This window comes from Homalodisca vitripennis, chromosome 6, assembly GCF_021130785.1.
Source record: "Homalodisca vitripennis isolate AUS2020 chromosome 6, UT_GWSS_2.1, whole genome shotgun sequence".
NCBI classification, from domain to species: Eukaryota; Metazoa; Arthropoda; class Insecta; order Hemiptera; family Cicadellidae; genus Homalodisca; species Homalodisca vitripennis.
Window position 1 is genome coordinate 86,233,488 of NC_060212.1, and position 26,477 is coordinate 86,259,964.

Below are 26,477 nucleotides of genomic sequence, written 5' to 3' on the forward strand. Positions count from 1 at the left end.
TTCTCCACCAAACTTTTCATTTTTACGTTCTGTAACTTTAAAAATGTCATTCCTAGGAGATTATGTTAAATGCAACCTTTATTCACAATTTAATTCTAAACAAAAAACCTTCAATAATATTTTTTCTATTTACAACACTGTAAAAGTTATATGGGAAAAACTGAATCTAGAAAAAAACACTTTTTCTAGTCAGAATCGCTAGAACTTGCTTGCCTTTTCCTCCCTATCCCTCAGTAAAAAAAACAGACCGTGGGAGAAAACTTAGGATTATTGGTACTTTGGGATTATACCGACCACACCAGTATGAAGAACACAAAAATATAAATTTATAGAAACAAACATGATAGAACGAAAAAACAACTCTTTAATTACAAAATTAAAAACTTACAAGCATTTCCAGATATTGTAATCGGTATTGTTGTCTCTGTTATCTTATCCTTCTCGAGAATCCCGATTACGGCAGGCCGCGTGGCATCACATGATTTGCACGGTACATAATTGCCTTTCCATTACAATTCAATTTATATTTCTGATCAGCCCCTCTAGAATTTGATATTTTACTGATAGGTACTATCTAGAGGAATGTTTTTCTTTCGTTGACATCAGCGCGGGGCAGCACCATTTTGGGTGGGTGGCGGAATGTGATCAAGAATAAAAACAAGTTTTGAGTGTTTTTTCAATAAAGAGTTTAGTTTTAGTTTGGTAATGTTTGTTTTTGTTGAATTTTTGTGTTTGGAGAAATGTAGAGGTAAAACACGGAAGTACAACAAAGCGACGCGACTCTGCAATCACGTTATCTACTAGACCGCTCGACTTAGACCTATTGTTTTACGCTAATCCAGTAATCAGTAGAAGCAAAATGTCAAATAACGATTCATGTCTGGGTGTGGTCGGTATAATTCCAAAGTACCGGATTATTTCAGTTAGTACCATTGTTTATTTCATCGTGATGTTGATGATACTATATGAAATGTATTTGAAATTTAGTGGTGAACGCAACTGTGCAAACTAGGCGTAAAAATAATTATCGGTTTGCCTAGCAATAAGCGGCAATGTGAAGCGACTTCTAAGACGTCGCTTGCCACGTCACGGCGTCGTAAATAGAACGTCTCAGACGTCGCTTGCCACTTAGAGGGTTAAAGCATTTTGGTATATGATAAATCTAAAAATATGAATATTAAAATAAATTATTATCACAAAATAAATAAATTGACACAAGTGCACTACAATGTTTGGTGTCGGATACCATGGCCCTGGACTTGGAGGGTGAAAATACATTTAGCTCTAGGGTTTTATAAAAATGGAGACTACGATATTTCTATTTTGACTTTATTGTAAAATATATTTACTGTGCAATGTGCATCAATTCATCAAAATCATTGCAAGTATTGCATTAATTATTGTATATGTATATACAATGATTCTTAGTTAAAGAAAAAATATACTGAGATGTGGTTTCATTGTCTAAACAAAAGTATTAACTCTATAATGAAACATTAATATTTTGTCAACAATGATCATATAGAAATAAGTAAAAAATGTTTAGTATTTTTACTTTGATTTCATTTTGTAGAAGAAATCCGGGAGTATTTTGGAGAGTCAATAGCGTTATACTTCCAGTTCCTAGGGTACTACACGTATGCTCTGATTGTACCCATGGTGCTGGGCTTCCTGCAATTGTGCCTGGCTCCAGAGAACATTGCGCTGTTCTGCATCATAAATGTTCTTTGGGCATCAGTCTTTATGGAGGTATATTCACAATAGCTCTATACTTGTATTCCCTAGGGTACTAAACACGTGCTCTGATTGTACATAAGGTGCTGAACTTCCTGCAGTTATGACTGGCTCCAAAAAACATTGTTCTGTTCAAACTAATTAAACATGTGTACATTATTAATTTATCGATTCATAACAAAAATTCAATTTTGTCTTTGTTCTTGTGTTGGAAGATATTACAAAAGTGCTCATGATATCGCAAAATTTAAAAAATATTTGGCAAGAAGTTAACAGAAAGATAGTTAATGTGGACAAAACAAAATGTATTAATTTTAGCCTTTAAAATTACAACATTCTTTTCACTTTAAAATTTCATGATTATAATATTGTAGTTGCATTTAAAGAAACTGTCAATAGATAGAATAGGTCAATACATTAAATACTTAGGTTATTTAGTTAGTAGTCTTTGACAATAGGTTGACATGGGAAAACTTTATAAATGACTTTCATAAGAAATTACACATGTCAATAAGAAAGTTCTATTAAAAAAAACCTGTGATAAGAACTATTATACAATAAGAATTCTAAAAGTGAACAAAGAAATGTTTAGGCATTCTTTCCAATACCTTGCTTCTAAATATTTTTAAACTACCAATTTCTTTTAAGATTTGCAATTCATTTAAAACAAATTGTGCTAAATTGTTGCAACTGGCTTTTGTTGCAGGGAGAAGTTTGATTTTTAAATTGGGTGCTCAGATAAAATGTAGTTCTTAGCATTTTAACTTGAATTTTTATATTTAAATATTATATTTCTATATAATTGTTATTTCATTATTTATTTGTTACATGATATATTGTCTTACTGTTATTGTTAAAATGTTTTTGATATTGCTATTGTTATATGTTTAAACTATTTTAATTACTGTTGTTGAGTTAATATTATAATGAATATCGGCATATATACATACCGTATATGATTTGTATTAAAATGAGTTAGTATATTCAACAAGAAGAAGGAAAACGTTAGCTTACCCGGTTAGAAGTTACTTATTGTTAACACATAACACAATCACTTGTATTAATTTCCACAACACAAGCACTACTATTAGTTTTCACGATAAAGCCGTTTGTTGTAGTTTCAATAAAATATAGGAAAACACCATGTAAAATGAATAGCAAATTGTAAATGGATAGTTTGATATGTCATTTTGCTGATGAATTGTGTTACTGAGTAGCCAGAATAATGCCAGCTAATGCGTGACAGGGTGTGGCACAGTTTTGAAAAATTGCTGTTAACACGTTCAGTGCGGGCCCCGCGGATCCGCGGGGCGTTGCCATAGTCTCGACTATTGCTCAGTGTGAGCCCAGCTCTCGGCCGGGACGGTTCGTACTCGTTGAGTGTGGCGTGTGGTTCCGAGTTGACCTTGACTTGTACTTCGTTTCTGTTTCCCGCGTTTTTAGCATGTGCAAGGTGACGTTCTTAGTGAGTTGTTTATTTATGTGTAGTGACATTGTACTATTGTATTATACAAGTTTTATATCGCATTTCACCATGTCTGCCAACCGTGCTACAGAAAATAGTGCTACTGACGATGAAGCATCAGATGTGGATAGTGAATCCAGTGGAAACACTGCTGTTGACAGTTCGGGTAGTGATAGTGAAGATATTGTAATAAACCCTTCATGGGCTAATAATACAAATGGACTAAGACAGATCCCTTTCACCGGAAACAATAGATTGCTAGTAGATGTACCAGGTAATGGTTCACCGATTGACTGGTTTTTTATGTTGATGGGAGTCTTTTACCCCCAAAGCAGCAAGCTCCTCTCATTACTCCGCCAAGATACCCAACCCACAAACTTGTACAAAATGAAGAACGGGATAAAAAGAGTGACAGAAAACGTAAAGATTGTAGGGTATGCTACAAGAATGAAAAGAAAAGGAAGATGACAACATATACATGTTCTGTTTGTCCAGGTAAACCAGGACTTTGTGCTGTCAATTGTTTTGACATACATCACAGAGGCCAGCAGTAAAAGCCATGCCCTCAAGACCTTGTAAATATTGTATATAGTTTTATTTGTTTTTGTTTTGCACTATATAATGAAATAGTTTCAAATTGGATTGTTTTTACGGTAGCCACTCGTGTTATTAGACTTTTTAGCCGCGCTCTGTGCGACAAAACTCTTTCCGCGTGCTGACCCCGCGGATCCGCGGGTCAATCTGTGACGTCATGTAATCCGCCATTTTGGATCACAGACGTTATTATCTGCCCATAAATCAGCCTCTGATAGCAAATGGTAAGTGTGTTAATAAATATTAGACTTTAGGTTCTGGGGCAATTTACATGTATTTGCCGTCAGCAGTCAACGTGTTAAAAGGAAAAACTTAACTGTGCTCTCTGAACTGAATAGGTTGGACAATCAAGGGAAGTGAAATCACTATTAGCCAGCATTATTCAATATTTGGATATTCAAACAAACTTTTTAGTATTCTTTCACGTCAATAGTATTTTAAATAAAAAAATAAAAACTACAATTAAAGGCTCAGTTTTAAATAATTATATAAGCGTGCTACTCTTGATTAAGTGTCTCAAAACTATTACTAAAGTGGTCAGTAAATTCCCAAAAAAGTTTTCATTAATTGCTATGAACATGTTTGTTCCATCTTAACTAATGTCAGTCTTCCGGTTGCAAATATCATCCATATGGTATAGCTGAACTGCAAGATAGTTTTTTCGAACTTTAAACAATTGTCAAAGAACTCATATGTCATATTAGTTTGAGAATCTGAGGACAGTAATAAAAAGACACTGGCTACAATTAATTACCAAAAAAGTCATTTGCAAATATTTACAACAAATTCATGTTAAGTGCTTAAAAAAAGATACTGTGAATAACTTGTTTTGAATAAAATTCAGCAAGATAAAATTCCCAGAAGAACTTATAAAGACCTTTGAGTAATTGGTAATTTCATTAAACAAAAAACCTAAACACCAATTTGAAAATGGTTAAAACTTGAGATACATCACCTTTAGAAAACTTGGATGGTATTACTAAGACACAGTATCAAATTAAATGTAAATTCTAACCACTGAACTGCGCAACAGTAGGATGAGAATGACTAGAGTGGTTAAAGGTAATAAGATTTATTTGTTCTCATCTATCAATCCTAACCTCCCAGACCAGCCAGTTTCAATCATAAACATTCATGAAATCAAATGGCTGTGCACACTGTGACTAGTCTAAACCTACCTCACTGGACTAGAGGTGACCTAGCTGAGGCTGGGGTGGTTACAGTACACAGTTTCTTATTCGATTGTATGCATTTTGACATTTGTAAAAAAGACTATGTGGCCCAGGTAGATCACTGTACTATACGAGGTCCAATCAAAAAGTATCCGATCTCGTCGTGTCCGCTGCCAATAATGAGATAAGATTTGTTGCGACAATAGTTCCTACTATGATAAGGAAAGGTACAAAGTCTTATCTTGATCCCCTGACTGGTTCGCCGGAGACGGGTCAGTATGTACTGATGTCAAGTGCGCGTATCGGTTTTCTCTAACTGTGAAGATGACGGAAAAAGTGGAACAACGTTATTGCATTAAATTTTGCGTGAAACTCGGAGAAAAACAAAGTGAGACCATTTGGAAAATTCAGCTAGCATTCGAAAATGAGTGTTACGCAGAAGAGTGGTATTACCGTTTCAAAAGTGGTCGAACCTCGGCAGAAAGTGACTCGCGTTCGGGTCGACCAAAAACAAGTCGAACTCCGGAAATCATCGAGAAAGCAAAAGTTTTGATCTGTGAAAATTGTCGAATGACTGTGGAGGAAGTAAGTACTGAGTTAGATGTCAGTTTCGGATCAGCTGAAGCAATTTTAACGGATGACTTGGGATTGCGCCGGGTAGCCGCAAAATTTGTGCCAAAATTGCTGACAGACGAGCAGAAGCAACGGCGATTGGATGTTGCCGAGGACATGCTGCAATGTTGTGAGGATGATGCGGACTTTTTGACATCGATAATAACTGGAGACGAAAGTTGGGTCTATGGATATGACCCTGAGACCATATTTCAGTCATCACAATGGCAGTCTCCCCAGGGTCCTCGGCCAAAAAAAACAAGGCAAGTTCGAAGCAATGTCAAAGTGATGCTTACTGTTTTCTTCGACCACTGTGGAGTTGAGCCATATGAATATGCCCCTGAGGGTCAAACTGTGAATGCACAGTACTATTTAAGTGTCCAACGTCGTCTCCGAGATGCGATTCGCCGCAAAAGACCTGACTTGTGGGCGTCTCAAAATTGGCGGCTATACCACGACAATGCGCCAGCTCATTCTTCCCAGCTCATTCAAACTTTTTTGGCGAAACACGGCACTCCGCAAGTTCCTCAGCCTCCGTACTCTCCAGATATGGCTCCATGCGATTTTTGGCTCTTCCCCCACCTCAAAAAACCATTGAAAGGCACCAGATTTGAAAGTCGAGAAGCAATTATGAAAAAAACGACGGCTGATCTCATGGCGATGCCGAAAAGTGATTTTCAAGAATGCTTCCAGAAGTGGAAACGTCGCTAAAATCGTTGTGTTGCTTCTCAGGGTGCTTATTTTGAAGAAAATTAACGCCAGCTTTTTTCAGGTAACTTCAGTTTTTCAGGTAGGATACTTTTTGATTGGACCTCGTATTGTCTGTAATGCTGAGCTTCTTTGAGCTATTTCTACCTGTACAGAACATCGCCCTATTTTTCATAGTTTATATGCTTTAAACACCAGTATTTAATGTCCACAATATGTACATTTAGTTCACATACAGTTCTATACAAGTTTACTCCATGATCAAGTCAATAATGTCTGATCATTGCCTTATTTTACATTATCTTTCTTGGACATTGATCTAAATGGGAGCATAGCCAGCATTGTTTCTACTAGATCTTAAAATAACTATCAGTTTACATTTGTTGTGTACTTTATTGAATTGCAATGAGAAGGAGATGCATTTTTCATTGTGGATGTACCTTGCTTATTTGTGGAGATTATTCCAAACACTCTCACTGACCTTGTCTTACCTGTTCTTTGAATCAAAAGATTTATTACTGGTGATTACACTTTATGTGTAACATATAAACTAGAAAACAACACTAATCATTTTTAGATAATGAAAGTACTATTGCTGACTCGGTGTGGTTAATGTTGCAGCTATGGCGTATGAAGTGCTCGGAGCTTGCGTTTGTGTGGGGGACGATAGGGATGGCCAGTAGTTTGGACGAGCCGAGACCCAACTATAATGGTGTGATGGGCGTCGACCATGTCACTGGTCGTCTGCAGCCACAGTGTCCTCGCTGGAAAACTCAACTCAAGGTCACTTTTTTAATTATATATTCAGGAACAAGGGTGTTTTGGTATTTTATACTTCTTCTTTATTCATGAATTGTACGTGTCATTTATTGCATAAACTATTATAACAGTTAGTGATGGGCCAAAGCCAAATCTTGTATCCACCGAACCTTAAAAAGAATTTGTATTCGATAATGAAATCTGTGGAGATCTGCTTTGTCATTAATTATCAGCTGATCAACAGGACAAAAATTATTGATTGCTAAAAGATCTTTTTGCTGTATTTGGAGTTTTCAAAACTGCAAAATACATTACGTAATTAAATAACTATCTTGCTTATATAAAAGTAAAATTATCCAAATGTCTTAAAAAATGTCTCCCTTTGAAGCAGTCAACAAGAAATATGCTAGATGAAATTTCGCTGGACTGTTCTTTCTAAGTAATGTACCAATTCCAGCTCTAAATGTTCTAAAATATTTTAAAACATTTACTATAAATTTAAAGACTGAATAAAACCCCTCTTAGTTCTCTTTTGACTGAAGTGGGCTTCTCTGATCCATGTTACATATTTTCTTCATCAGGATACTAAACAAAATCAACTATGGAATGAAACCTACTAAGAACAAAGTAATTTATAATAGCCAAAATTATAAATTTTTGACGTATTTTCTTGATCATGGCAACGAGGCAAATTCTAAATTGGCATCGGAAATATAATTTACTTGAATCAGCAGTGGCGATAAATGTGCAACACCTAAATTGCTTGTAAAGTGGCTGGTAATGCTAGCAGTACATATATAAGAGACAGTGTAGTCTAACTTTTATTATACATTTAAAGACTTGTTATAAAATCTATCTAAGTTGTCTTTTAACAATAATAGGCTTCTCAGAGCTGTATATGTATATATATTTTCTTCATCAGGAGAGAGGCAAAATCAGCTTTGGAAAAAACTACTAAGATTGGAGTAAATTACAATGACCATTAATATACACTTTAAACATATTTTCTTGGTCATGGGAAGAAGGCAAACTCAACTTTAGCGTTAGAAATATAATTCACTCAATCCAGAAGTGTTCGTACAGGTGAAAAACCTGAGAAATTGTGTGCGAAGCCGCAGGTAACTGCTAGTAATCTGTTAAATTAAATTAGGAGATAAGGGATATGACTTTGTTCTTAAAATATACCTATTTCTCTGAACTTGTGCATATGTCTTTACAATAGGGTGGTATTCTTGGATTACTTTTTATATTATCAGACAGTTTCAAAGGTTTAAGAATGGCAGAAATTGGACTTGTGGTGATTTAAAAAAATCATACATAGGTTAAAAAAAGCTATTAGGACTCGAGATTCACAAATTCAGGATTCATCCATCACTAATTGAAGTTTAACGTGTCTAGCATAGATAATGAGAAAAAACATGGAAACATAGTAAAGTACTTGTGTGGCTTATGTAAGCACGTTGCCACTGTGAAAATTAATTGAAAAGTTTTCTATAGAAAACTGAATAAACTGCCCAACAGCTATTCTTGAGCACAAAGGAGTAACATAATTTGTTACATTTAAAACATTTTTCTATTTAATATTTTAATCCTTATAGCAGGATTTATAAAAAAAATGAACTGCCAGAAGTTCTGCCCTTCATCGATACAATACATGTGGTTTGTAGGGCTCATTGAAGGTAAATCAAACTTTAATCAATACATCACATAATGTGATAATCAGCATATCAACTTGTTCAAAATAATGGTTAATAACTACATCATAATTATAGGGAAATATTTATTTCTCCCTTATAAAGTGTTTTTATACTGAGTATATTGTGATATATTTATTATTATACTTGGTAGTAGAAAATATAGTGCCAATATATACATTTTCAAAAAAAAATATGGGAATAGAATTATTTAGATAAATATTTGCTTTTTGCCAGCTATCCTAGTTTTCTTATCTGTAGAGTTTGCGCCTGGGACACAATGAAACCAACAGAGTTGAACAAATGGCTTGGCACACCAACCTAGAGTTGTTTGCCATATATTATTCCTCAGACTATAAATAGGCTGTGAAAATCAATGTTCTCTTTCTGGACCAATTTTGTCTACACAAGAACAGTTGATGTATCAGTGAACCAACTGAAACAACATACTGAGTAGTATTAGGAAATTTAAACATTAAATAATTCCTGAATCTTGGTTTGAAAATCTTTGGTTCTTTATTTTGACCAATGTTTTTAAGAAAATGTTGCAAATACAATAATGTGACGCCTTCTTGGTATTTTTATAACCCAAAATTGTTAAAAAGGTTAAAAATTTTTAGGACATATTAAAGTCCGATCTTTAAAATGTAATAACAAGTAGTCTAGTTGCTATATTTTTTTACAATGCTGTTGTCGCTCAATTAACACCTGCTTGAACAAGCTTATGCAATATTGGTTTTTCAGATGGAAAACTATGGATTTTGTTCAGCTAAATGTCTTTAATTTCTTATTTCATACACAATAGTTGTGGTCTTTATAAGTTGTTATTATGTATTTTATTTTAAGGTTTCAATATGGCACTCTATTTATCCTTTAAATATATGTATATTTTGAGTGTAAAGGGTTAAAACAATTTTAACTATGTTGTTATCTTTATGATTGTTACAACATTATTTTGGTAAAAAATATGTCAAAAGGCATTATATTAGAATAAAATTGTTAATTAGTTTTAATATTTTCAAAAATTATGCCCTTCCGAGCATATTTTAGTTTGCATATTTAAACACATATGTGACATAAACCATCAAATACAAAGTAATTGAATCGTAAAAAGTAAGGGCCCTGTGGTGTAGTGGTAACATGCTCGACTGGCAAGTGAGAGACCCAGGTTTGAATCCCGGCGGAGCAAGTACTTTTTGCGATTCAATATGTATTGACAAATATTATATATATATAATATTATATATATATATATATATAAATACATATATATATTTAATATAAGATCACATTCTTTTAACCCTTTATGCTCAAAAAGCCAGCAGCACTGGCTACACCAAGGTTACAGACAGCTAGCATTAGTTTCGCCGTTGTTTGTCCTCGCAACTAGTATGGCCAGTACAGATAGCCTTTCATTGACAGGTCGGTGGCCATATTTGTTCTTTGCCTTCCAAAATCGATATTATTTCTCAATTTCCTCTGTATTATTTGCATAGTAATTTGAAATGTTTAATGAAGAAATAAACAATAATTTAAAATTTATTTTTAACCCTAGAGTAGACGGGCAAAAAAAGTTACGTATCAGGACGGGCTGGGTCTGACAGACCCAAATAAAAACAATGAAAAAAATATGTTTTAACCAGTTTATTAATACAAATTTATTTTTACATTAAAATACAGGCATGACTGTATTAGTATTGGCTAGTTTTAATGTCGTAATTTAATGAAGAGCTTTTATAAAAAAGTAGCTAATTAGATCTTACAAATTTACTTAAAATATTAAATGTTTTAAAAAACACGTTATCCTTACCATGATGTGTATATAAAAATTAAACTATACATATTTTTGAAATAAGAAAGACCTAAATAATAAAATAAAAATGTAAAATCTTTCTGAAATAAAACCGATTTCTTATTATATAGGCGTAAAAAATCTACTTTTGCAAATGTACATTTCCGTATACAGAAAAGCAAAATGAAGACAAGTACTGTTCTTACTCTACAAATAGATATTTACACAATAAAACCTTTCATTTTATCACTATAACTAACTTTAGAAGGGGGAAAAAATACTAAATTACTTTCACAATCATAGATACAAGCTGTAGGTGTCGGTTGTATCCTTATCTTTTAGATCTACTCAGCGCAATCCCGGCACAGCAGCTCCGCGTGAGACAAGCACAGCCACGCTTTACACTGCTTACAAAAATATTTGGTTTTGCTGTCTTTGCACAAAGAGCACCTGTCTCGTTTTCCTGGTTCAGGATTTTCTTTTGCAGGAATAGGAATTTTGCAGCTAAGGCTCGAATTTCCCTAGGTAAGTTGCCTTGTTGTGCCCGAAGTGACATGTAAGGTTGTAAGAGTGACCGTCCCTTCCTGTCACTTTCCTCTTCATGTTGTTCTGCTTCACAAACTTCATCCAAATCGAATTCACTTTCTATATCATGGTCACTGTATAAGTTTGAATCAGCGTTATCAGATCCACTCTCACTGTCTCGTAACAATAGTCTGTCAATTTCACTGCTTCTGTCAATATGTCTATTAGCCATATTTATTTAAATGGTCTAAAACTTCATTACAATAAAAAACAATTGTATATAAACACTTTTCCGATGTAAAATAGGCGATGAAATAAAATAAGAATAATTCGAAATATCTGTAAAAACGTGACGCCAACGGACGGGCTGGGCCTACCAGACCCAAAACGTAATCAATCACTTACTACGCAAAGACTGAGACGTGGGAAACAAAAACAATTACGGCAGAGCACTATGTGGAGTGTTTTGGAAAGCTACACGGAGTCTCGCCACCGTAAGTCACTTTGACCTTGAAGCTCTGAACAAAACAAAACCGCCTGGGTCTCACAGACCCAGCCCGTCTACTCTAGGGTTAATGAATTTTTTTAATACAGAGATAAACGTACAGTTGTGAAATTGAACTTGTATATGTATATTGTTAACAAAGATATGTAAATAAAAAAGTAGGCCCTTACAGTTATGTTATACTCAGACAGGAACTATTTTACATTTTTCTCAGTCTTTAAATTTTTTATGGAATAAAACTTTTAAAAATACATACTTATGTGTAGTCAAGAATAGATAGCACATGTCTTCTGGTAAAATTTTCTAGGTTTCTATCCCTTCTATCAATTCCATGTATACGCCCACTTCACATCATTTGTCTTATTTGCACAGTCAATGTTTAGAGAAGTATTATAGGCTAATTAAAAATTTACTGCTTTACTTAAAAGTTGATTTAAAATAAAGCTGCTCGGTAGGTCTCAGCACTGACCATTCATTATATAAAAAAGAGAATGTTAGAAAATAACTGCTATGTTTAGTGGCCAGTGGTGCTGTTTTTACGAGCTATGGACATATTATATTTTGGCCAGTACAGCTAGCTATACAAGCTGATATAACATTTCGACAAAATTTAATCTGCACTTCTGACAAAATGGCGGCGGCCAGTAGAGCTGTCCATATGAGTTCCAAGGACAAATTATAAATACTGCCTTTGAGTGCATAGGGTTAGTAATAAAAAAAAATAAATAAAAAAATGGCGTATATCTGCTAAACAAAGTGGTAATTGGAAAAAAAATATTCTTCCTTTTAAGCTTAGAATCGCACATACAATCAGAAAATTCTTAACCAGCTCAAACCTTTTGTTACACCCTGTATATATATATATATATATATATATATATATATATATATATATATATATATATATATATATATACACAGGGATATCCCACAGGGTGTAACAAAACTATACCAACATTTCAGGTATTATTCCTGGATAAAAAAAAAACAAAATATCGCATTCAAACTTTCAACAACTCAATAATTATCCAGACACCATCTGTATTTTTCACTCAACTATTTTTATTTTGAAAACGGCTTGTTGTAATTAGTTGAAAAATTGCAAATAGCTTTATAACCTAAAGGTCTAATTACTGGAAAATTACAATTTTTTTACAAGCTTTATTTAAAAAAATGGTGGCTTCTAAAAACCTTTGAGTGCAAATATTTTAAAAACAACACATAATAAAAAGTTACTTTCATTACGTTCTTTTACTTACAAATACAATGGTACCAAGTTCAAGTAAAGTGGTTAATAAATAAGGGAGATAATTTGATTTAGAAAAGCAGAGTACTAAACAATATGAAGTGTCTTTATGTGATAGTACTGCTTGGGAGCCCAACAATCAGCTGTTTTAATTTTATTAGCTGATAATAGCTTTTAATTGTTGGTTGTTTTATCATAATATCTTCACCTACTGGAGGCCCCAAAACCTTGCTCACCAAACTTACTTCAACTATTCTGATATGGTTCAGGAAGATGGAATATTATTTAGTCGCTGCAAAATAGGTCCCCAGAAAAAGTACATGACTGAGTTTTATTTGGCAGGAAATTGCGCGTGAAGCTGCGAGTAAATGCCAGTCACTTCTAGACCATTATTTGGTAGTCCTGTATTTTTGTTTTTGATGAAGGTATGTCTCACAACTTTTTTCTTAACAAACTTACCTACTAGCAGTTGTTCACAATTTTGTTTATGTTTGTAGCAGAGACACCGTAAGCATCTCTGATATTAGTGATGATCACTGAAAGAATTCATATTCTTACCTTCTGCCTTACTGGATGAGGCCTGGAAGCTAATGAATGACCCTTAACGGGGATGTCAATGGTATATGTTACTTTTTACACTGAGAAGTCTCCAAACATTTCTTAGGGCTGTGAAGGTCTCAAAGGTTAACTTAAATACTGAGGATTTATTTCTTTTTTTAGCCTCAGAGGACATTATTCTTAAACTGATGCTGTTGAGTGTGAAATTTTATTCCAGTCAACTAGGAATTGACATTTCAAATGGAATATGTAATGGAGTGAAGCTTACAGTTGGTATATACTAATATCATGTATATTGCAGATGTATACTGTCTCCATCCCACTGGTAATACTGTGTATGATACTTGCATTCTTCGTCATGCTGATATCATTCTGGGTGGAGGAGCAACTCCGTGGGTCTCCTGACTGTCCGCAGTGGCTGTACCTGGCACCCAGCGTCGCGTACGCAGCTCTCATCTATCTCATGAACATGGTCTACCGGCGGTTCGCCAACAATCTCACAGAGTGGGGTAGGAATTGATTTACTACCCTAGCATGATTAATTAATCGGCTAAAGAAACCAGTGCACTTGATTTTTTATCTGCTTTCATCAATGTTTTTTTTCACAAGCAACTTTTTGACAATGCGATATATGTGACACGCTGGAATTTATTAGAAATTTGTATTTGTCACAAATTTGAATTTGCCTCACAAAATTACGTTAGTAAAAATACATAATTGTAATGTGCCCTCTACACCATATACATACATTCAAATGTTTTGATTCCAATATTCCACAAACCAGCTGATATTTAACTACTTATTCTTTTAAAAAAATTGAAAATATTTGCAAGTTAATTTAAAAATTAAAAAATGACTTAATTGTCAGTGTTGCAGTGAATTTCAACTAGCAGTAAATATAAAACTGATGCAGTTACAACACAAACACACTTTGTGTAAATGATCGCCCTTTTATCAAATCAGTAACCCAAAATGTAAGTATTTATGGCATTTGAGACTTTATTTATTGAATAAATGTTGTTGGATTAGAATCATTAACAATTCTTTTGGATTTATATTGCAGAGAACCACAGAACACAATCACAGTTTGACCGCCACAGGGTCACGAAGCTGGTGCTGTTTGAGTTTGTGAACAACTTCATGTCCCTGTTCTACATTGCGTTCATCTACCAGGACATGGATATGCTGAGAAGTGTTAGTTAGTTCTATTATGCTTTCTCAGTTGGGTTACCTACCATTAGGCACAGTTGTTGTTATTGAGCTGAATTAATTTAGCTGGTGTGCTGTGGGAGAACATTTTGTAATTGAATGATATCTAGCGAACATTGTAATAATTATATGATTGGTTAGCGTTTTGAGGTATCTTGAATCCTTACAATTTAAGTACATTTTGAAAACTTATAAACATGTTGTAATAACAGCCCTTTGTTATGCCAGTTTTCCCACTTGTGTAAATAAAGGTCCGGATATATAATAAATTTTAAATGGAATTGTTTCTTCAACTACCTTTTTTAAAGTTTATTAACATACAATTTGCACATTAATTGACTCCAAAATGAATTTAGGATTAGATTTGTATATAAAAGTGGTACAGACATCTCCTTAAATATCATTTTCTTCATCTTGGGCTAATTAAAAAGAATTTAAAATGTCTGTACAGTTAAGGTTTCATTTATCGAGAAAGTTCTATCAACACTTTTGAGAATTTAAGATAACTAATTTAATTATTTCTATTCCAGCAATTGGCGACACTGTTGATAATTTCACAGGCTATAAACAACTTCCAAGAGGCCCTCCTTCCACTCATTCTGCAGTATTATAGCTCCAAGGTATGATGCTTGAAGTTTATTATTTGAAATATAATTGAGCAATTTGTCATAAAAAACAAGTCACATTTTTTGACTCACTTAGACATACCCACAAAATCACAAAAAATCATCCAAATTCTGCTTCATAAATGTTTTTAAATATAAATTATAAGAAACTTTAGGAACAACTAACAATTTTTTTAATATTTAAATTTTGGGTAAGCAAAGCTGGGTCTTTTTGAGACATAACTCTTATGGCATTTAAATTTAAAGAAACTGACAGTCAGATTTGTTCATACAGATGGCTCAGCTGAAGAAGCGCAACAGCTCCAAGAAATGGCAGATGCCGTCGTCTTCGGTTGACGTACAAGAGCTGTCAGGAGATGATCCTCGGATACTGCAGGCGTTGAGGGAGAGTCGATTGGACTTCTACGAGGTCTGTTCACTTAACAGTTAAAATGAGAGAAAAACATTTGGAAATTCAGTATTGTTTAATTCAGTTCTATGTGATTAATGTTTCATCAAACTCATCATTATAGTCAAAATCCTTGTCTGAATTATTTAATTTTCTCAGTTTTATAGATTAATCAATCAATCTAATTGCTTAGCAAAGAAAAATAAGGAACTAGTCAGTAAATACATTAATATTTAAGTTTCAATAATTTACATAGCTACATGAAAACAAACTTATCTGTATATGATATTTATTTGAATTATATTAAAAGAATATTGGCACCAGTGACCACACCTTTGGAAATAATTTTCAATACTTCTCTAGGAGTATTCTCTATGCTGTTAAAATTATCTTATCCTAGCCATAACTAGTACAGGAAAGAAATAGTCTGAATAATGTTTGCTCTATTGCATTAGTTCCAGTGTCATTTAAGACAATTTTATCCATTTTTTTATTCACTAAATGTCATGCTTAAAAATCAGTAAGGTTATTTAAAAGTTAAATCAGTCTGCAATGCTATAAATTCTTTGGTGTTATTCATAATTTCTGTCACCTGAAAGGCTTGACCAGAAAGAGCACCGTTGGTATATTTTGTGACTTAGGAGAAAAGTTAAAGTCAATAAATCTTTATTTGTTTTAGTTACAATGATGTAACATTTGAATATTGTAACATTTAAACTAACTAAACACACCAATATAAAATAAGGCTATAATAAAACTACCTGATTTGCAAATCAAAATATTCATCTAATGAATATATAGCCTTGTCCATCAAGTATGCTTTAAGCTTTCTTTTAAATATTTTATGATCTTGTTTCTAGCAAGTGGAATGGATTGAAGAAATTTGGATCCAGTCTATGTTGGTTTTTTGTGAAAAAATTTAGCCTATGGCAAGGTATTAAAATATCATATTTATTACATGTATTATACAAATTAATTAGGGTGGTCATATCAGTTTTTTATTTTAGAACACATAATTATTGTATCCATTATGTATTGAACGACGACAGTTAAAATTTTTAATTCCTTAAAATATTCTTTTACAGAATCATTTATTTTTAGTCCTAACATAATTCTCAGAGATTTGATCTGTATCCGGAGGATTTCATCCCAATGGAGATTTTCATCAATATTCAGACCTAAGGATTTAGTACTCTGATTTTTTGACTAGTTGGTTATTTACTATGATCATTGGCTCAATTATTTCATTTTTTGGGGGTTTTAAAAGATATATAATTTGTTCTATTTATATTTAATTTTAAATTATTTTCATTTAAAAAAGAATTAATGTTATTCAATTCTAAATATGAAAGCCTGTATCTCATCTACTGACTCAGATAGTTTGAGGTTTGCATCATCTGCATATAAACAAAGGTTTTTCCGGGGAATGTGTTTTAACACGTTCGCTACCACCATGTGAAGAAAAGTCGTATACCCATAGACCAGCCGGCTCAAATATGAGCCGCACGGTTTCTACCCGTGCACCGGCGTCCCAAATATGCGCCGCTCGGGGCACCTCAAATAGACTGACGTCCCATAATTGCGCCGCTGTTTGCATGCCACTATTATTGCCTTGAAAATTCACTGGTCTATTTTAGAGGCTTGATACTTTTTGTATTGGTCTATGGGAATGTCTGGCTCACATGTGGGACGCTTGGTCTCTTGATATCTTAAAAATTACGTCCCGCATAGTTGATAAACTTGTTCATTGCAGCCTACACTGTTCTTGTTGTAAACCTCACACCACGGGCTTCTTTCTTCTGAACTAGGGTTGAGGTTAAGTTTTGTTAAATTTTTTTCCACCTGCTAGACGTCTCCCTGTCGAACGGTGTCTACATTTTCTCAAGGCTTGCCACCGAAACAACCTACATGAAGTTCAGGGACATCGTAATAAAAAATTACATTCAGATAGAGCCCATGCCAAGGAATCCTCGCTCCAGCCACTCTTCACAGTCTGCCCATACTCCCGTGAAGCTGTACAAGCGTCTGAGATGCCATGTTTGCAGAGAGAGAAACCAGAGGAGGAAGCAAACATTTTATACCTGCTCCGTCTGCAGAGACTCAAATAACAAACCGTTTGGCCTATGCATGCCAACTTGTTATAACCAGTGGCACAATAATTAGACTATGAGTGTGTGAGCACTTAAATATAATGTAACGTGGTACATTCTGAATATGTGTGTAAATTTAATAACTTATATAAATGTTCACTTATTTTGTAAGATAGTTATAAGATATGGGTTAACAGTCGTGTATTATGTATTGTAGAGTAAAAAGAATCCCATTTGTGTTTTGGTACCACGAAATAAAATAAACTTTATTTCTACTTTATTTTCTTATATGCTACTTTTTTATTTCTAAAATTTAAATTCTTGTAGGCCTATAGCCGAATAAGATATGTATAATAATACATTAAATGAACCTATATTTATATGACTCTGTTGTTTGAGCTTTTGTACCATGAAATAAAATACTCTCATAATAAGATATGCATGTTTGATTGAAACTTACCCTAAAACGTACAGTAACTGAGCAAATAAATAGTGGCTCATATATGGGACGCTTGGTCTATGTTAAGATTTTGATGCTATAGACCGAGCGTCCCACATATGCGCCGCCTTAAAATTACGCAAATCAACAATATATCAAATAAGAACAGTACAGACGTACATTTTAGGTTATTTTGTTGAATTATAGCTCAATTCAACAATATTTTATCCTTGGTCTGTGGTTAGTCTCACACCAATTATTCTCAGTCTGTGTAGAACAACCACATTTTGTAACGTTGGTCTGTTACGGTGACCCGGGCGGCGCAAATATGCGCCGCCTGGTAGTGAACGTGTTAAACTAAAATGCATATCTTTCAAGTAACACAAGAATAGCAATAGTCCTAAAATTGATCCTTGCGGAACTCCAAAAATTATGGTTTTAAGTTCGGAAGATACTCTAGACATTTTATTTTGTAAGGATATTCTACATATTGAAATCTATTAATAAGATACGATTGAAACCATTTTAGATTTGTTTAATTTATTCCTGAATAGTTTAATTTATTAATTAAAATTGAGTGATCTACGCTATCGAAAGCCTTTGAAAGGCCCATAAAAATACCTAGTGCATGTTCCCCTTTATCAACAGAATCTATTATCTACTCTAAATATTCTACTGCTGCACTTATTGTCGATCTACCAGTACTGAATCCATGTTGGTTATCGTCTAATAGATTATGTTTCTCTAAAAACGCTATTAGCTGAGAGTGAACGATTCTTTTATAAATGTTTGATGTTGAGGAAAGTAGAGATACAAGAGGGTAATTTATTTTTTGTCATCCTTTTAATGTATCGGAAAAATATTGGCTATTTTAAATTTATCAGGGAAGACGCCAGATATAAATGACGAATTTACTAAATGTGCCAGTATTTCACACAAATATTCTTTAGCAAATTTCAAAAGTATAACTGGTATTTCATCCATTCCACTTAAATAGTTATTTTTCAGTGAGCTAATACATAATGGACATCCCTAGCAGTCACAGGTTTAAATCTAAAAGTTGGTTTTCTTAAATTATCGTTTGAAAATTTGTTAAATGTCTCATCAAGGCAGACATGCTGGAGACTATATTGGCTAAATAAATCAATCATATTTACAAAATAATCAAAACTGTTCGCAATGTCTGTAGGTTCTGTCAATGTTTTATTACCTACTTTAATTTTAAAGTTATCATAATGTTTTTGTCAGTGTTCGTTTCCTACTTCAGAGTTAATTATGCCCCATACTGTTTTTACAATATTTTCCTGCTTGAGAATCTTATCATTATAAAACGCTTTTTTGTTTCATTAACGTTTGTTCCTGTAATCCATCGGTTTTCTTTTCAATTTTTTGTGTATCTTTATCTTTAGATTGTCTAAGTTGTTTACCTAATTAAACCAGGTTGGGATTTTTCTTCTTTTAACGTATATGTTATCCATTTATTATTTGAATTTCTCTGTTTAATTGTTTTTATGAGAAATGCTTGATTGAAATAGAATTTGAGTAAGTAATCAAATTGATCATATTTTTCCTAAACTGAACAAAAATATACATCATACCACGATTCTTTTGGTACAAATATGAAAAAGTTCGTAGATTTTCTTTCGAGTAACGTTTCTGAATAGTTGTAAAAGTGCTTTTACTTACGGTATGTTCCAGGCATCCGAATTCCAGAATTTGCCCATCATGATCTGAGAGACATGTTACACATCCTTCTACAGAAATTAAATTTGGTAAACACTATTTAGCAAAGGAATGATCAAAAGCGGTTTCTGAAACGTTTGTTACTCTAGTTGGAAACTTGACTAAATGTTCCATATTATGACTAGCCAACTTGTTTTCCAGCATTGTCTGCTCTTTAGAATTTAGAAAAGACTTTGACACTGTGAATCATAGTCTTTTGCTTAGTAAACTTGTGGCCTGCAGTGTAAGAAGTAAATCCCTTAATTGGTTTGCTTTTTATACAAATAATAGGAAGCAAGTGTGTTCAAGTAACCCACAAAAACTTCAAAACTGTTTCAGACTTGAATGAGTTCAGAACGGGTGTCGATTTTAGGACTGTTACTTTTGATCATACATGTTGATGAATTTGGCACATTAAGAGTCATCTTGTCCTTATGCTGACAATACTAGTGTTCTCTTGCAAACACACAGTCTGGAATCTCTTCCAGGGAATGTACAAAGTACCTTGAACCAATTTCATTCATGATTTTCGATCTGTAATCTTCAATTAAATATTGATATGATTGTTAAGATTCTTATATTCAACCTGTTGAATAAAGTTCAGGGAATATTGAACTACAATGGAGTTTTTCTTGTATTTTCAGCTTAATTTTTAGGTATTATAATTGGTTCTGACCTATTATTCTATATATTTATTTAAAATCTTCTGGTTATTCTTGATTTTTTTTAGATATTTGCCGAATCACTGTTTCTACTAATCATTTATGGGCATGTGTTTTCTTTTGCACAGGACCCGTATGATGATTACCTGGAGTTATTTGTCCAGTTTGGGTACGTCTTCCTGTTCTCGTCTGTGTACCCAATGGCGGCTTTCTGGGCGGTGGCTAACAACCTGCTGGAGATACGCTCAGATGCATTCAAACTGTGCTGCAGTTACCAGCGACCCATGGCTCGTAGGGTCAAGGACACTGGAGCCTGGCAGGTCAGATACATCAACTTGTGATAAAGGAAAGGAGTCCAGCATCAGTTTCAAATAGGCAATCCTGTAGCAATATATCCAGTAGGCAATGAAATAGCTAACACTTGTTATAATTTACCAACGTTTTATACAATTGTGTTGCTGTTGAAAATAATTACATGGTGGCTGAGTGTAAATATTGAATTATAGTTATATTGCATTAATGATAAAATAAAATTTAGCTTTTATTTTCGTGCTAAATTCAGACTAGCTTAAAATATCTAAAATGGATTCATACGTTACTTTTCATAATCAAACCAGTTGTAAGGAACTACTCGTAGGGAACGTGCAAATTGACCTAAATGATACCGTAAAATTAACCATTAAGTCATAATAAATATTCATATTTGGTTAGTATTACTGGTTTCCTCAGAACAGGTCAGAGAGTAGAACACTAACACTGCAAGGTAGGTTATGTTAAACTGTTGTGAACTAATCTGGTTACAAGCTAGAGGATTCAATATAAGCAGATGTGCACATCTTGAAACAATAACATTGTAAAATGTTTATTGAATTGTGTTAGAATACATTTTCTTCAATTAAACAAAAATGTGTGAACTGGTGGATGTAAATTATATAGGTATAATGGCTAAAACCTTTTCAATTCATTGTCCACAAAAGACAATTCAGCCTTAACTGCAATATTTTGACATAAGTTCAAAAAAATAATCTTAATAAGTATTTATTACTGGAAGTACTCAACCCCAAATTAAAGCATAGTTTTCATTTAATTTTCTAGTACAATTTGCTTAAAAAAATAATATTTTACAACTGGGATTTTAGAGGGCATTCCAAGCACTCTGCACATTGTCCGTGATTACCAACTGCGGATTCCTGTACCTGTCACCAGCCATGCGTGCAGTGGCACCTGATGCCAGCCCAGCTGAGTGGATGATGGTATTCGTGTTTCTGGAACACGTGTTGCTGGCCCTGCGCCAAGTACTACACTACGCTATTCCGGACAAGCCGGAGTGGGTGAGACTGGCATTAGCACGTCAGCAGTTCCAGTCCAAACAGGCACTCAAGAAACAGGTAATAACTGGAATATCTGATATTATTGCCTTTATATTAAAATTGTATTATACAATGTACAAGTAATCATGTAATTTTGTGTTTTCACTCATGTGGAGATCAATCTGCTGATAACACAACTTCATTTTGAATATAAGGATTTTAACTGAGATTTCTATTATGTGTTAATACTCACTAACAACGGGATTAGGTTGTATAACAAATAAAAAAGTCATATTTAACCCTTTGAGTGCTGTTGGCATTTTCCCCAAGTCATGCATAAAGTGCCGGGCTGTTTTTTCCATATTTGTAAGCTTTTGGGAAAAAAGCTGTTGTAAGATAACTATCCAACTGGTTTTATAATTTTCTTGTAGTTTTTTTTTTTATTAAATAAATATGAGACATGACATTACAAACAAAATTTGTTTTATAAAATATAAAAATTTCAGTTTTTACCAAAAAAGTTTAAATTTTTTTATGCAAAGTTAAGTTTGAATCTAATTTGGGTGTATTCGGTATTTTTAAAATTTCTTTTCTTTATATATTCTTAAGTTTATTTTGGTTCCCGAAAAGGAAAACTCATCTTAAAATAGAGGCCTCTGGATATGGTTGATGGTTCCTAAAATATATCCATTTCCCCGAAATTCTAAAAATCCTGATGAGCTGGGTATTTCTGGTTTACTTGTAATGTAGACTGGTCTCAAAAGGGTTAATGATTGTTCACTATAAATAGTGCAATTTGTATGCTTTGTCTGCTGAAGATGGATGTATCGTCAAGCTTGTTCTGAATGCCAAATACAGGTACAAAGATGAGATTTTCCACGTCTATTGCTGTTGGAAAGTATGAGGAACATCCGTTTCGCCACAATCTGCCACAGCACAACTATCAGTACTCTTCATAATGTGCACTTGTTCCTTTAGTTTATTAGCTCTACACTAATGCTATTACGATTGATTATTCGAGATTTGGTTATTTTATTCAGTTTTTTGTTTAATGCAGTAAATAGTAAGGTGGGTGGAATGTATGATCAGATTATTGATATTTGAGTTTAAAGTGCAATGAGTGATGGAATAGTAGTGGGTTAGGCAGTGCAATGAAGGATAGACAAAACATTTAATAGGAGGTTGTCTATGGGGTGTTTGTTAGAAGAGAGAATGAGACAATTAAGGATATACAATTCACAATAATAATGCTTTCAGATGAGTTTCCACAACTTTCAAGAGCTGTATGCATAAGAATGTAACCAACTGCTTAACTCTTTGTCTGTCATCCAATTTTTAAAATCTTTTCCTGAAACTGTTCAGTGTTTTAGCATGGGTCATAACCAAAGATGTTCAGCTCAGGGTGTCCATTTTGTAGGGTTTTACTCAACAATTTTTAACTGAAAAGATCATGATATTTGCTTAAAATTAGTTTTGTTTTTTAGCCCATGAACTTGCATTTAAGAAAAAGCCACTTTTACGTAAAAGTACTGCTGACATAAATTCATATGCAAAAAATAAAAAACAATATAAAAAATAGTGTATTTTATTTAATTTGATAATAGAATATCTTAATAGTACTTATAATTATGAACAGATCCTCAATTTGGATAAAATTTGCATACCTAAAACAATAAATAGCAATTCACGTAAATTTGAAACAATTTTTCATCAGTCACGATTAAAGTCATATAGTCAAGTACAATACATAAAAAGCACGAAAATACTGTATATTTTTGTTTGTGTAGAATTTAATTTTCTTCAAACTGATGTATTTTTTTGTTCATTCTCATAAGACAAGCTTAGACAATTGCACCGTCCTATCAGGACCTGTGCACTGCTTCCAGAGTGACAGGATATTTTGGATGGGTAAGGTTGGGAGTAGGGGTTACCTCCTGTTGAGATTCATGTGGGAAAATTTAGGGCACTAATCTCAATTCATATCCCCCTAGCCAGAAGGAGTAGCCTACTCTGAACCAGCCTGTCCAGTCAAAGCAGGCAGGAGGTGGCACATCCTTATGTCTAGGCTGGCATGAACCTTTAACTGTTAGGGAACAAACTCCACAAACTCCAACAGTCAACTTCGGCAGTAGACTAGACCTATCCAATTACCCTTGTGCTCCAGAATCTCCACATTTGCGGTTAGTGATGTGCCGCTCCTGGACATCCATAACGTTGTTCAAATTTAAGTTACACATTGGTTTTTGCTGTACCCACTGTGGGTTCAACTATAAGATATAAGCCAGCCGAACCCTCCTGGGGAAACTGGTATATAAATAAAAAGAATTACATTACCAGAAGTTTACTGCGCAACAATGATATAGGATATCAATGGGAAACTGTTTTTGGGAAAACACTATCAACACTCAATCATTGTGAAACTGTTTTCGGTAAAAATATGAACAACAATAAAATTTGTGGAACAGCCAAAGGGTTAAGCTGTCACAAGCTGTGTTTCTACTGGGTTGGAAAAAAATTCTCAAAGGCTAATTGAGGTGTTCAACTGGGAGCAGTTATTCCCCTCCCTCTTGTACAGCTTTGACCTGGCACCCTCTCACTATTGTTTCTGCGAATGAAACGTAAGTTTGCTAGTAAATCCTTTGAATGTAATTATTATACACCAATAATGGAAGATGGAGTTTGGAAGATGTTTTCAAAACACTGGTGGAATTTATTTTTTTTGTGGAGGAATTTCAATAAGTTCATCATTTGGTAGATATACCTGAAACTATGTTGGAAAATAGTAGAAAGCACAATCAAAAGATGTGTTTTGTGTTTTTGCTTTCTTTCCAGACATGCCTCATATTAAGATATTCTATGGCGTGTAGGGGGAATGACTATAACCGAACATATATCATAGATTGTGGCTTGCATCTATGCTTCATATGTTGTTTTGAGTATATCCATTTTGTAAATCTCTGCTGCTTGAGATTTCCTTATTTTTCAACTTTTCTTAATCTGTGATAATTTGGTTTTTGATTAAGTCACAAATCCTTTATTCGGCCAAATGAACAAATAGGACCAGTTTTAAATATTGGAGGTCTCATTGATATTAAAATTGAATTCAGTGTCATTGAATCATAACATATTTTACTTTATTTCAGAGAATGGAGAAGACCAAGTGAGATGATCTCTAATGCTTCATTAATCCCGTGTGATAACCAACAAGTGCCAAAAATCTCAACCAATTGTAAACCTAAGGCTGCATTTACCTGTAGATAGCTATATTATAATTTTATGTTTGTGATTCTAATTTATTGTTGATAATAAAACAATTAAATGCCAATTTACCTACCTAAGTGTTTTATTATCTTTAAACACAGTATTAGCTTGTGTATTAATTAGAGAAATATTGGGATGCAATTTTGTAAGCTTTTTTGACCCATTCATGCCTTAAAGTACTGCACCTGCCTGCCTCCCTGGATACATTTATTGAAAATGCAAAAAAGTCAATAATTTACCAACATTTTATTATAAACGTGTAAGTTATATTCTTTAACATCCTCAGACTCATATCTAAAACTCAAAAGTTTTAAAGTAATATTTATAGTAAATATTAGTGAAAAAAAAATTAATGTTATTTTTAGGTACAATTTTGAAATTGAAATTGTAACCCATAGCTTACATTGGGTCATAATTCAAAATGATCCACTTATGGATATTCCTTAAAGTAGTTATATGACTAATGTACAAACCAAAATATACGCATTTGGTATCAGAGTTTTTGCGCGACTGACCTGATTCAGGTAAATTGTTCTAAACAAACGTGTTGGTGTTTATTTTACATAATAATATTTGTGTTTTTATACTGATTTACATCATTGTTAATTTTTCAATCCCTTTATTTAGATAATAATGTACATTGTTTGATAGAATAAAAAACTATAATTAGTGATTGCTGAAAGAGTATTTTGAAAGATCTAGAAAAGGTTTCTAATCTTCGTAAACTGCGTTAGCATGTTGTAAACATCCTATGTTGTTCAGAGCTTCACAATGTGGCGAAATGCCTTGACGATCAGTTTGAGGACAAATAACAGGAAGAAAACAAAAACAATAGAAATGTAGATGAAAAACACGAAACTGCTGTCATGCGGGAACAAGGATAAATGGAACGCAATGAGATGTTACAATATATAACTGCAAACATAAATATGTAAATGTAAATAATGTTGTGTCATGTACTATTCTTACCAAAATAATACCTGTTATAAATCATGACTAATCTTAGAAAATAAATTAAATGAAACAGAGACCCTAAGAAATAAAAATATTTGAAAAGTAAAATATATTATTGTTCTTAGCCGAATTAATAAGTATATGTTATCAATCCTGAAAATAATAAAAATATAATAGACAAACTAAATACAAAACAAAACAAACAAATTACACACAGATAAATAAATACAGACTATATCCATATAAATATTTAAACAAGTATTGAATTTACAATATTATCTTCTAGAAAAAATTTAAAATGACATTCACGTTACTTTGTATTTTTAGGAATCTAATAAAAAAATGCAGTCACTCTTGAACATAACAGAGATTGTAAAGATAGAACAGCGCCAGGAAGAGACCAGGATGTGAAAATGGCTGCCTGTTGTTGCCACGTCTGGGATGAAAGTTTG

General features: G+C 33.4%; 1 protein-coding gene across 4 annotated transcripts in view; it reads left to right on the forward strand.

The window, feature by feature from the left end:
* Positions 1–25,143, forward strand: part of LOC124364511 (anoctamin-10) — a 39,122-nt gene extending 13,979 nt beyond the window's left edge. For all 4 annotated transcript variants that reach the window (XM_046820053.1, XM_046820056.1, XM_046820054.1 and 1 more), the window contains exons 5-13: positions 1,574–1,749; positions 6,907–7,068; positions 13,666–13,873; positions 14,428–14,558; positions 15,104–15,193; positions 15,474–15,608; positions 20,629–20,820; positions 21,640–21,888; positions 24,954–25,143. In XM_046820053.1, the coding sequence (XP_046676009.1) occupies positions 1,574–1,749; positions 6,907–7,068; positions 13,666–13,873; positions 14,428–14,558; positions 15,104–15,193; positions 15,474–15,608; positions 20,629–20,820; positions 21,640–21,888; positions 24,954–24,974 (1,364 nt within the window). In that variant the 3' untranslated portion in view covers positions 24,975–25,143. The remainder of the gene's footprint in view (positions 1–1,573; positions 1,750–6,906; positions 7,069–13,665; positions 13,874–14,427; positions 14,559–15,103; positions 15,194–15,473; positions 15,609–20,628; positions 20,821–21,639; positions 21,889–24,953) is intronic.
* Positions 25,144–26,477: the final 1,334 nt, after the last annotated feature.